Source organism: Magnolia sinica, chromosome 10 (assembly GCF_029962835.1).
Source record: "Magnolia sinica isolate HGM2019 chromosome 10, MsV1, whole genome shotgun sequence".
Classification (NCBI taxonomy): Eukaryota; Viridiplantae; Streptophyta; class Magnoliopsida; order Magnoliales; family Magnoliaceae; genus Magnolia; species Magnolia sinica.
The window spans coordinates 44,285,321-44,297,989 of record NC_080582.1 but is presented as its reverse complement, the minus strand read 5'-3'; the positions used below and the strand labels follow the sequence as shown (position 1 = coordinate 44,297,989).

At 38.6% G+C, this 12,669-nt stretch overlaps 1 protein-coding gene across 2 annotated transcripts in view; it reads left to right on the top strand.

Moving 5' to 3' along the window:
- LOC131258339 (calmodulin-binding protein 60 A-like) overlaps positions 1 to 12,669 on the top strand; it is a 62,620-nt gene that overhangs the window by 33,778 nt on the left and 16,173 nt on the right. For both annotated transcript variants that reach the window (XM_058259591.1, XM_058259592.1), the window contains one exon: positions 9,557 to 9,717. In XM_058259591.1, the coding sequence (XP_058115574.1) occupies positions 9,557 to 9,717 (161 nt within the window). The remainder of the gene's footprint in view (positions 1 to 9,556; positions 9,718 to 12,669) is intronic.

Here is a 12,669-nt window from a genome sequence, read left to right as displayed (position 1 = left end):
TCTCGAAATCGTAGCTCCAAATCCATGATTTTTCAAGCAAAACATGAAGAGTTATGGATTTGTAACCATTTGACACTGATGTAATATGATTTACAGAAAAAATGATCGACAAAAAAAATGCTCACCAAATCGGACATATGGGATATATGGTCACTACCTGTGCGTTTCGTATCGCACGAGTGAATATTGAAAATATTGCTGTGTACATCCTCGGATCTGAAGGTAGATCCGACACTCGCATGCTTTTGTTACAGTCCATACCCCATAACCCTCCCCACCTATTATCCTTCCCCCCACCACCCTTAGAACTCCCCCCTGGTTCACTATCCCCTGCCCCACTTGGTGTATTCCCCCTGCTTATGGGTAAACCCCTCAAATCTAGGCCCACTCGCTTTCCACCGCCACTCCTGATATCTTTCCCACTGATCCCATATAGATTCCTGAACTGCGCGTCTGTATTCACGATCATCCTTGCCTTTGAGATCCACTACATCCTCACCTGCACATTGATGCAGGACATGAAATTCAAGTATGATGTGCAAGAATTCAGGCTTAGATCATACCAATTCAGAAACGATTACACAAATTCCACATTCCACATGATAGTCCAAAGATTCAATGAAAGGGGAATCTATGCGGGTCCAGGCCGACACGGGCTAGGGCTGGACTAATAAAAATTATAAGCCAAATGATGTCAAAGGGAAATAGAAATCAACCACACATGCATACGAATCAGTCCCTAATCCAAGGGATTCCCCAATTTCAATTCAAGGGACCCTAGGGTAAAAAAAGGGCAAATAAATTAGGGTTAATGCAAACTAAGACTAGGGTTTAGGAAATAGGAATGAAAAGAGGAAAACCAGAGGAAAACCTGACCCAGAAATAGCTCCCGCGTGCAAACAGTGCCTCGGGGTTGACGCACGTGTGATGAAGGCCCGTCTTCCCAAATCGGCTTCTTGGCCCTGGTCGGCCAGGCTGGGGCTACAAAACCTCCAAATCTCACGTCGATTCGGGCTGTGGTCTGGGCGTGGTGCTCCGTCAAAGTTTCAGCCCTCCTGCAGGGCCATATTCCGAAAACTGGCTGTGGAGGGATGAACAGCTGCAAAAACAAACGGATTAGGGGCGAAGATGGTTGTGGGAAGGATGAAATAAGATGGAGGGGCGGATGGGGATAAATGCGGCTTCGCACCACGGTAGTTAACCCTTCGAAAAGGGAGGGCTTCGCACCCACTTTAATCTCAGCCCTTCGAAAAGGGAGGGCTTCGCCCCCATTTTAATTTTTCCACAACTCAGAAACTCAGAGAGCCAAAAAACCATACAGGAATTTTTATTCAACTTCAATGAATCAAAAGAACTACAAGGGGTGACTATTTATAGGGAAAACCCTATATCCCAAAACTCGTGCCATGTGCGCAACCTATTACTTGGCGATGAAGTAAACTAAAATAAAATCAATCAAAGAAATCTAAAACATTCATGATGTTCTAAATAATATAAATAAGCAAAACCTAAAGTATGAACTTAATCTGACTAGTGGGCCACGATGATGAGATCCCATGATGGGCTTTTCTTGACTATCAGGCCCACTCTTTTAAATTAAAACTTCGTTTTCTAACTAGGAGGCCCTCTGATGCGGACACAGGTGTATTCAAGGTGTACCAACGAAGAAAGCGTCAACTACAGGTGCCGTCCTTGTGGATAGGCGAATATTGAGGAGCTAAAGACCTTTCACATGTGATTGGACATATAGAAGACCCCACTTAGGGAAGACACATGTGAAGGAAGATTGGAGAAATAAGACCGAGCACCCAAACTTTCCCATACTTATGTTATTTGCGCGTTTTTTGACTTAGTTAGGGGTCTTTTAGTAATCTTATATCTTTATTTGCTTATCCTAGGGGTATTTTAGTAATTTTATGTCTTTATTTGCTTATTTAAGTGGGGTAAAGCCCTAAACACGAATTTCAACTATTGATTAATGAAAAGCAAACCCTTTGGTTGCCTCCTTCCTCTCTTCTCTCTCATGGTGCTTCTCTCCCCGTGATCTTCTTCTTCTAATTTCTTCTTGTGCCCCTCCAACTTCAAGGTAATAATTTTCTTCCTTCTATTTTCCAGTTTTGGCTAATCCTTCTTCGATCAAAATCTTGAGAACCGATCTAAACCCTAAATCCCCATATTCTCAAATCCCTAATCCGAGAAACTTCTTGGTTCTTCGGACTAGTGATCTTCATTGATCGATTGGGTGTGACCATGCAAGATCGGGAGGTCTCATCCCTCGCCGGATCCAACCCCAGTAGTAATTGAATTCCATAACCCGTGGTTGTAGTGATGGCCCGCTCCATTGCATGTTTCCTTTATGATTTTCTCAATTATGATGATTACTGTTAGAATTTTAGATCATTTATTCCTTTTATTTCCGCTGTTTAATTGTGTCCATGAGCATGCATCATAATTAGGGCTGTCCTGCGTCACCCTCCCTAGACGTCGTCATCGAGCCAGATCAACGGTGGGGCCCTCCTTTTCCTTGCGAACATGCGTAGGGGGCAGCGTGCGTGCGCGTGTGTGATGTCCCCATCACACATGGTATCCGCCCCAACTCCTCCATAATCTCCCTTCTCTCACAGCTCTATAATCTCTTATCTTCACATCTTTTTCAACAAAGCCCTCATTTCTGCTCTCACATCTTGTGGGCACTTAGGGCAATCCACAACGTTGCAATACCGCCCGTTAAATGCTCCTTCAAGCAGGTTATCCCCCTACTCTTTAATACGTGGCCACATAAATTATAGATACTCTCGAATCAATTACTGGAAATAGACCGGCTGTATTTGCATCCAATATCAGGCTCTCCCTCCTCTTCCTCCTGACATGGTTCACCTACAAAAGAATATTATTTTAGCAAAGGTAGGGGTACTATAAGATTTTTCTCATATATATTAATTATTTTAAATAAATTTATAATGATAGTTTTCAAAAAAATCGTCAAACACCTTTAAATGCTAAAAAAAAATGCAACCAATTGACTGCTGGTAGAAAATAAATTTTGAATAAATTTTTTTTTATTATTTTTTTAATTGAAAAATATATTATTGAATTCCAAAAATATAAAAACTACATGAACTAGTAGATCATGCCTCATAAATGTTTGATTTTATATTTGAAGTGTAAGATCACAACGAATTTGGGAAATTTCGAATTATCCCTAATTTCTCCCAAATCGGACCTACCCTCAAATCTCGAAATTAAGTGTATGTGATGATCATTTCATCCAACACTCCTAAATACTATGAATTTGGACTCAATTGACCATTGCTAGAATTGAAATTTTGAAAAAAAATATATTTAATAATTTTTTAATTAAAAAAATAATTTTTTGAAATTTCACAAAAAAATTAAAACTAATAAATCAGGAGATCAGGCCTCATACATATTTGATTTTGTTTTTGGAGTGTAAGATTGCAAGCAATTTAGGAGAAACTGGGGAAATTTCAAAATTTTCCCGAATTGTGCCACCTACCCTCAAATCTCGAAATTGAAGGATGAAATCCTTGATTTTCCCTACAAAACTTGAGGAATCAAGGACTTCTAACATTCATATTATGTTTTTGTTCGATTTAAATAAAAAGAAATGGATCGAAATGCAAACTACCTCACAGATTGAGAAACGATGCCAAATCCGAGGAAATGTTGATTTTGTTATTAAATGTAGGTTTTTCTCTCAAATCCTTGCAAAGGATGGACCGAAATCCACCCACAAGATGCTTATAAGAGAGAAATTTGATGGAAAAAGTAAGAAAATGGGTTTTGGGGTTTTTTTTAGAGTAGAGCATTATTGGTTCCTGCATGGTATCGACGATATCTATTGATATCGACAAGTATTGTCGATATTAAGTAAATTTTCAAAGAGAAAATGGGCGATAACTCGCGATTTCAAAAATTATTGCCGATACATTTTGACATGTTGCGATACTTTGCGATATATTGCGCGATACTTAGGATTTTTTGTGTTTCGATGATAATCAATATCGATAATATCGGCCGATAGTATCGTGTTTGTGATTGCTCACAATCACTATGTGGAGTAGGGCAAAGACACCAACTTGTCGTCGAGCCCGTTGCTGGAGACCTTCCATCCTAACTCATAATCGATAAACTCACACGAGATGAACACATAAGAATGATTACAAGTTCGTCCAAAAAACCTGCTAAGAGGTCATGGAATGACAGGGCACTACGATTCATGGAACACAACTCTCTTTTGGTCGGTAGCCTTTGTGCCCAAACTCAAGTTCCCAAGACAACAGAGGAAACCCTCTCTTTTAACCCATGTTCACACATAGGACCCCCATGATCATCATGATCAATGGACTAATGATGCAGGACATGAAATTAACAATGGAGTGTAAGAAATCAAGTTCGTTATTATGCCAATATTAAACAATCACAAAATTCCACATCTTACATACTATCAAACATTCAAGAAGGGGAATCTATGGGGGTCCAAGCCTACACAACCATTAGGGCTGGATTAAATAAAATTATAAGCCAAACAAGCCCAAAGGAGTGTAAGAATCACCAATTCTTGCATAAGATTGTTCCCGACTCAAGAGATTCACTAAGTTTCAATTTAGGGAAAAATCTATGGTTTGAAAATTGGGGAAAATTGAGATTTGGGAGCCTTTTGGGTTATGGATTTCGGATTATGAGGTTTTCGAGAAGACGGTTACGGATCGGTCAAGGTATTCAAGGGTACTGTGACTGATTTAGCAATTTTCAGATTTAACAATCCGTTGTACTACATGTTGATCATGTTTAGGAGTGAATATTAGGGATAGATCTAAGGGGGTTTAGGTAGAGGATTAATGGGGGATCCTATGGGGAGGTTTTAAACCCCCATAGGAAAAAAAAAAAGAAGGAAAAAAACAGAGGGGAAAAGAGGACTTGGGATGGGCCACGCACGCTGAACAACATGTTGGCTAGGATGCACGTGTGTGACTGGATGTCCATACGTGTGTGGGAGCTACAAAATCGGGAAAGGACTCATAGGTTAGGATCGGCCAGGGGTGGGTTGTTTCCATACCAAAAATCACTTCAATCCGGCACATGGTTTGTGCGTAGTACTCCGTTGAGGTTTCAGCCTTGTAGATGCGCCAAAATCTGAAAACTTCTTGTGCATCGCTGTAGGAGAGGATTTTGATGCGAAAATTGGTGAATTTGATGGTGGATGGGGTGTTGAGGATGATGGATGAGATGTGGAAGAAGATGGTGATGATTTGGAGCGGGGTGTGGCTTCGCACCACGGTAGTTAACCCTTCGAGGAAGGGAGGGCTTCACACCCAATTTGATCCTTCAACTCAATGCGAGAGAGAGGAAGAAACACAGGAATTTTTTATTCATAATATCATGAGAGTCCATACATGGGATTGCTTTATTTATAAGAAAACCCTAAATTCAAAAAGACAACTACCATTGCGCCATGTGTGCGCACTAATACCAAAACTAAAATAAATAAAATAACTAATCTAAGCAATCAAAGCCTTTCATAATGCTTCTAATAATAAAAATAATCAAAACTCAAAATCCTAAATCATCTAAAGTAGTGGGTTACGATCATGAGATCCGATGGTAGGATCTATGTGATGATCGGGTCCACTCTAATGCTCCATAACGCAGCCCCCTACTTACGGGGTTCTCCAAAGATGTCGTCGTTGATCTAAATCGAAAGTGGGGCCTGCCTCCTCCTCGAATACGTGTGTAGAGGGGGCGTGTGCATGATGTCCCCATCAACTAATCATCAATATCAGTGGTCAAGATCATCATTTATCAATTGGCAAGATCTATTTTGGCTTTTAGGGACACAACACTAACATAAGGGCATATAACAATGACATCATAGTGGCCATTGTGGCCAAGCTCAAGTTCCCAAGGATCGATGTTCCAAATATTGGCGATATTATCAGTATCCCCAAGCCAGTGATTCCAAAACTTTGCTAGAAGTATGCATGATGTCCCCATCAACTAATCATCAATATCAGTGGTCAAGATCATCATTTATCAATTGGCAAGATCTATATTGGCTTTTAGGGATACATAACACTAACATAAGGGCATATAACAATGACATCATAGTGGCCATTGTGGCCAAGCTCAAGTTCCCAAGGATCGGTGTTCCAAATATTGGCGATATTATTAGTATCCCCAAGCCAGTGATTCCAAAACTTTGCTAGAAGTATAAAAATTTCCAAATATCACCAATATTTCCAATAATATTGACGATACTTGGTGATGTTATAACGATGATACTTTGAGAAGAATCCCTTGTAGCAGTTTTGTGATATTGGTGATACCATTTCCTCGATATCATCAATAATATCCCTGATACTAGATAAACATCCATAACTAGGCAAAAATTGACAAAAAATTGGAAAATTTTCAAAAAACCCAAAAAATCTCCAATTTTGGGGTTTTTGTTTTTTTGTTTTTTTTTTTTTGAATTTTGTTCCTTAGGTGATTTTGGTCACTCTTAGTTTTTATTAAATAGAAATTTGGACTTGAGGAGAAATCTCGTCTTGAAAAAAGACAGGTCAAAACTCAAAGGTGACGAAAAATCCAGGAGTAGCTTTGATTTGTTAAGAGCATCTTAAAAACTTATTATTATTATTATTATTATTTTCAAATGTTAGAATGGGTTTTAATGGAAATCCATGTCTATGCATGTGGCAAAAAAATTAACATTTAAGTGAAAATTGGGAGAAATTAGGAAAATCCTAATGTTTCCATTTTCATATTGGAAAATGTGTTTTTCATTGTTAATTAATGGGAAATTTTATATATTAATTAGTGTTAACCAATCTATTGATTGGTTACAAATTTCGTATATCTATTTTATAGTTTTTTTTCAACAACACATGGTTAAGCCCCTATAAAATGGAAACTTATTATGTATAATTCTTTTTACAAGATTTTGATTCCTACATGTGTAAACATGTTCTTTTAACATATCCTGAACTTTCGCTGAAAACTTCCACCTTTTCCCCAACATTTTCCCAATGTTTCCCTAAATCAACAATGTTTTTTCGAGTATCGGCAATAATATTGGCGATATTGATACATGTTTCCGTATCCCCGGTCATCAATACATTTAACGATGTTGATACAGTGAACACTGCCGAGGACAACAGAGGAAACCCTCTTCTTTAACCCATGTGCGCATATACAATTGAGGTAACCCACGTTAATTATGGCATTAATAACTTGTTAACATAGGACCCATGATGATCATGATTAATGGAGCAATCATCAATATCAATGGTCAGGATCATCATTTAGCAATGGACAAGATCCATATTGATCTTTTTAGGGCACATAACACTAACATTAGGCACATGTTTTGCTTTCACTGCCTTGGAATTTCAGCTTTTGTCACTTGCCTTGGATGCAGTATTGTTCAAATAGGATGATTTGTGATTTAAATTGTACAAAAAATGATCCAAATCGCAGATTAAATAGCAATTGGAGTTGATTCGTTCCTCAAATTTGCATTGCGTGGCTTGAATCGTAAATCATATGAGTTGAATATGCTGAAATTCTGCATTTGCAGTTCGTCTTCTTTTTTCTTTTCTTTTTGCAATTAGGTTTATTTTTTTGACAAGAAACCCCTCCCACATGTGTCTAAATATAATCCATCCCATTTAAAACCTTTTCTGATACTTTTGAAACTCATAAAAGAAAAAAAAATAAATTTGAGATTGGGTTTTGGTGAAAATTAACCTAGACGACAGAAGTTGTGATTCCTTTTCAACCAGTCATCCAAATGAAGTTCTGTTTTCATGGTGTTTCTATGATTCATGTACAATGCTGTCATGCAATACCAATTTTTGCATCATCTTGAAACTGAAGGTAAAATAGTGCTGATCGCATAATTTTCTTTTGAGTTTTTCTAATTTATTTATTATTATTATTTTTTTAAAATTTATTTTAAGGTTGATTGGCATATTGTTTGTGAAAAGGTGTCCAACAATGAAATATCTACTTCATATGTGAAATTACAGGATCAACTTACTAATGTGTTAACCAAAGTGGTTGGCCGTTGTTAGTCTAAGAAGTGGTTCATTCCAAGCTGCACAGTGATGAGATTTATGCACCAGCTTGAAGGGGAGTGTTGATGCAACTATATTGTGTGGGCTGTACTAATAGCACAACCCACCATAGAACATAGTGTGTGCCACTTTGATCTTGTTTAATGTTACCATACATGTAGTGTGGGGCATGTGGACCACACTAAATGTATGGGTGTTCCTTTTATGTACAAGCCCAAGAAGGGTGTGGCCTACGCTAAATGTATGGGTGTCCCTTTTATGTACAAGCCCAAGAAGGGCGTGGCCTACAACACTATATGTATGGGTGTCCCTTTTATGTACAAGCCCAAGAAGGGCATTTTTGGTCATTTTATGTAATTAGGGCTTCTTAATAAACAAACCCACAAAGATGGGTGCGACGTGTCATTGACGTTTTTCCTTCTCTCTTTCCTCACTCCTCCCATCTATTCCATTCTTTATACACCAAAATCCTTTTCTACAGACCAAAGCTTGATTTCATGGTGTTTCCATCTTCTTTCGGCTTTTCCTTAGTGGCTACTGGCTGCTGTTTTTTTGCTGGTTTTATTCTGTAAAGATTGATGTGCTGTGACTTCATTGTTTTACTTTGTTCTTGCTCTATTGTCATGTTAGCTCCCTATATTGTGTTCTCTTCTTCAGTTTTGCATTTATGTCTTTACATTTGTAACGTTTTCCAGTTATCATTGTTCCAAAGGAAGACAAAACCCATCAGCCTGTCAAATCTATCATTCTCCTTTGCCAGCTCCCCTTCTTTTGTGACAATTGAATCAGTAACATTTGGCATTATAACTAGCAGTTTTGAAAATCAATTGACATAATGTGATCATCTGCCTTTGAATACTTTAGAACCAACTCTGCAGTCGTATTTGCACAGGATACCAGCAACAAGATGTATATCTTAGCTTGTTTCCTTTGTGTAGGTAAAATTACTATGATAATTAGTTGAATACCCTCACATTTTAGGTGCGAATAGAACAGGCATTGTCCACTTCAATGAATATAAGCATCCTGTTTGGCATGAAAATAATATTCACTCTTGAGATATGGTTGGTTGATAGAAAAGGAGAGATGCCGAAAGCACCGTTTGTCCACGAGACAAGTTTATAACACACACAGTGAGTTCATTGCTGTGCTGTGTGGATGACTTTGTTGCTTTGAATCAAATGCAAATACAGTGCCAGCTTGGTTGGTTCTCTTTGAGATCCATGCAATATCTATTGTATATCAGCTACTAGAAAGCATGCACTGCTTCATAATCCACAATTCAAATTATCACACCTCTTATGTCAAAATCTTCTTATATGAATAATGGGTCATGTTCTCCCCCCTGCCAACCCCTTTCTCAGTCCTGCTTTGTAATTTCAATTATTTGCATTTCCTACTTGCCTAATAAGAAGTTCTCTAACAAATAAAATGAATTTATTCTTCTTGGTTTGCAGTGTACAAGAAGCATTACCCCCCTTCATTGGTGGATGAAGTATGGCGGCTGGAGAAGATCGGTAAAGATGGTGCTTTTCACAAGCGTCTGAACAGTGAGAACATTAATACTGTGAAAGATTTTCTGACACTCCTATGCATCGACACTCAGAGGCTCCGAAATGTAAGATCATATACCTCCTTCGTTACATCTTGTACCAACTAATTATAAATATGAGCTCATATTTTTATTACATTTAGCATCTTCGATTGTCGATTTGGAGAGAATTCATGCATGCGAAAGGATGTGATAGTTTCCAAATGAAACTATCATTTAATTTCAAATACTCCTAATACTTCCCAATTTTCTCCAAATTGGACCACCTACACTCAAATTTCAAAATTAGAGTGTATGTGATTATCATTTAATCAAATACTCCTAATACTTCGAAATTAGTCTCAATTGACAGTTGGTTGATGAAAAATTTGAAAAAAACATGGAGAACATGAAAAACCAATGGATATCGAAATCAAAGCTCCAACTCCATGATTTTTCATTCAAAGCATTAAGAACCAATGGATTTGTAACCATTTGACACTGATTTAACATAATTTCAGCACAAGAAAAAAGGATTGGAAATTGAAAATGCTCACCGGATCGAACATATGGGATATATCAGCACTACCTGTGGGTTTCATATCCCACAAGTGGGATACAAGATATATTGTGGGAATGGGCATTACAGCCCCATATTGCATAATGGGTTCCACCATTACTGTTACGCGACGGAAGTTACGGCCGCTATGTGACTGTTTTTTAATACCATGGTTATAATCCATCCTTGTTCCTCTTTCATTGGAATCATGGTTTCTAATCCTTCCCATCAGAAATATTCATCCTTAACTACAGTAGAATGTATTCAGACAATTCCAGAAACTGCGATAGGATCTTTTAGGGCTGAACTAAAACAAGAAGACAACATTCTTAAACAATTCAAAATTCCGCAGGAAGATATGTGAACATTTAAATATAAGCCTCTTTTAGTAGGTATCAGCCCCATTTACTTTCATGGTGCTTCGTCTCATGATTGCTAAAGCTTGTTATATCACAGCCAGGTGTATGGATGAAGAAGAGTGAAGGGGGGGAGTTGATACAATCTACGAGTGGGTCCCATGACCGCCTAGGCCCATTTCACAATCTGTTAAATCAGAGATTGTGCCACAATCTTCCCTAATAATTGCCTGATCAATCAACGGGCTTCACTTATGTGGTCAATCAGTTGATGTACCCTACACATAATGCTCTCAAACTTTGAGCCCACATGTCCATATCTTTATTGTTTAATTATTAGCTGTTTGAGTTGCTTGCTGAACAATTTTTGTTTGGTATTTTTGTCACTTAATTCTGTGGGCCTCTTCTTGGGTACCAAACAATGTCTTGGTAACATGAAACTGGTTCTGTAGAATGCCTATCGAGTTAGCTTTTAAACAAGCCCAAGATGATGGATTTTGATATGTACTGAGTTTTGACCATTTAAAACTCAGTACATGTCATTGAAACCCGCGGCGTCATTGAAAGATAAAGTATAGGAAGGTATAGGCTTCATTTTGTGGGATGGTAAAAGTATCAGCTTTTGGAGGGATAGGTGGGTGGGAGATGAGAGGTTGTGTGAGAGGTTCCCATTATTAGCGGGTTAGCTTCAGAAGAGGGAATGGAGGTTAGTAGCTGTTTTTCGGTGAGGGATGGAGTAGTCACTTGGTTTCCGTGCTGTAGAAAAGGAATCTATGTGACAGAGTTCGAAGAACTTCTGCAGCTTCTTCCATTGTTAGGGAAGGTTTCTCCAAGGCTATTAGAGCTGGATTCCATAAAAGGGCTAAAAGAAAAGTCAGGTTCATTTTTCGTTAGATTGTTTTATCGATCTATATGTGATAGGGACGGCTTTATTGGGGCAGCCCCCTACATCCTGGCTATGGCGATATGGCGCTCCCTTGAAGGTGGCGGTTTTTGGTTGGCTTGTTGGGAGGAATAAAGTGCTAACAATTGACAACTTGCGTAAGAGGAACATGATTCTCCCCAATGTTTGTCTCTTTTGCTATAAAGATGCGGAATCTGTAGATCATCTCTTTATCCACTGTTCTTTTGCAAGGGAGGTGTGGAATCATCTTTTGCCGCTATTTGGGGTTGATTGGGTGCTCCCAAGATTGATAGAGGATTTTCTCTTATCTTGGCATGGTGGGGGAATAAGGAAGGCAGGGGAAAGAGTGTGGATGATAAGCTTCTTAGCGGTCCTTGGGGCTCTATGGTGGGAAATGAATGATCGGTGTTTTAGAAATAAAAAGGGAAGTGTTAAAGCTGTTGTCAGGAAGCTGATTCTCAATGTAGAGTGGGCGGAAGTGAGAAATTCTTAAGCGGGAAGTTTAATTGGGTCTTTGGTTTGATTTGTTTTCTACGGCTGTACATTTATTTATTTTTTTGTTTTTCCTGTATAGTGTTTGGCTGCGGCCTTGTGTGTGTGTGTGTGTGTGTGTGTGTGTGTGTGTGTGTGTGTGTGTGAATTTCTAAGGTACAGCCCACCACATGGGCCCCGCAATGCTTAACTCCATTTTTGTAGAGAGAATAGCAATGGGCAATTTGGTCATTGCACCCTCAAAAAGATTGTTTTGGTGCTCTGGAAAGGTCAAGGCCTTGTTATGGAAAATCAGAAATCTTGAGTATTTTTGCAGAAAAAAAAAAATCCTAAAATTGTACTGGGAGGGCTTGAAGTCGAGACATTTCGCAAGGTTGCACACCTCTTCCACTAATCAAGCACGTGTATAAAATATCCACTGATCAAGAGTCTTCTATTTCTGCATCTCCCTAACCAAAAGAATTAGGACATCAATATCTCAACATGTATGCCTCTTGAGGTACAGTATTGAAAAGTTTATTCTCAGTGATAGAGAAGACAGGCACGTGTCACACATACATGTGAGGTCTCACATAGAACCAAAGTGGGTTATAGTGCTATTGTCCAACCAGTGCATAATTGCCTACCTATTATGTGTTTATGACATCAAACCATTCCAACAGGTTGACCTGAGTCGCCTGACCATGAAGATCACCTGATGCTAAAATAATACTGATCCACTCATCAGG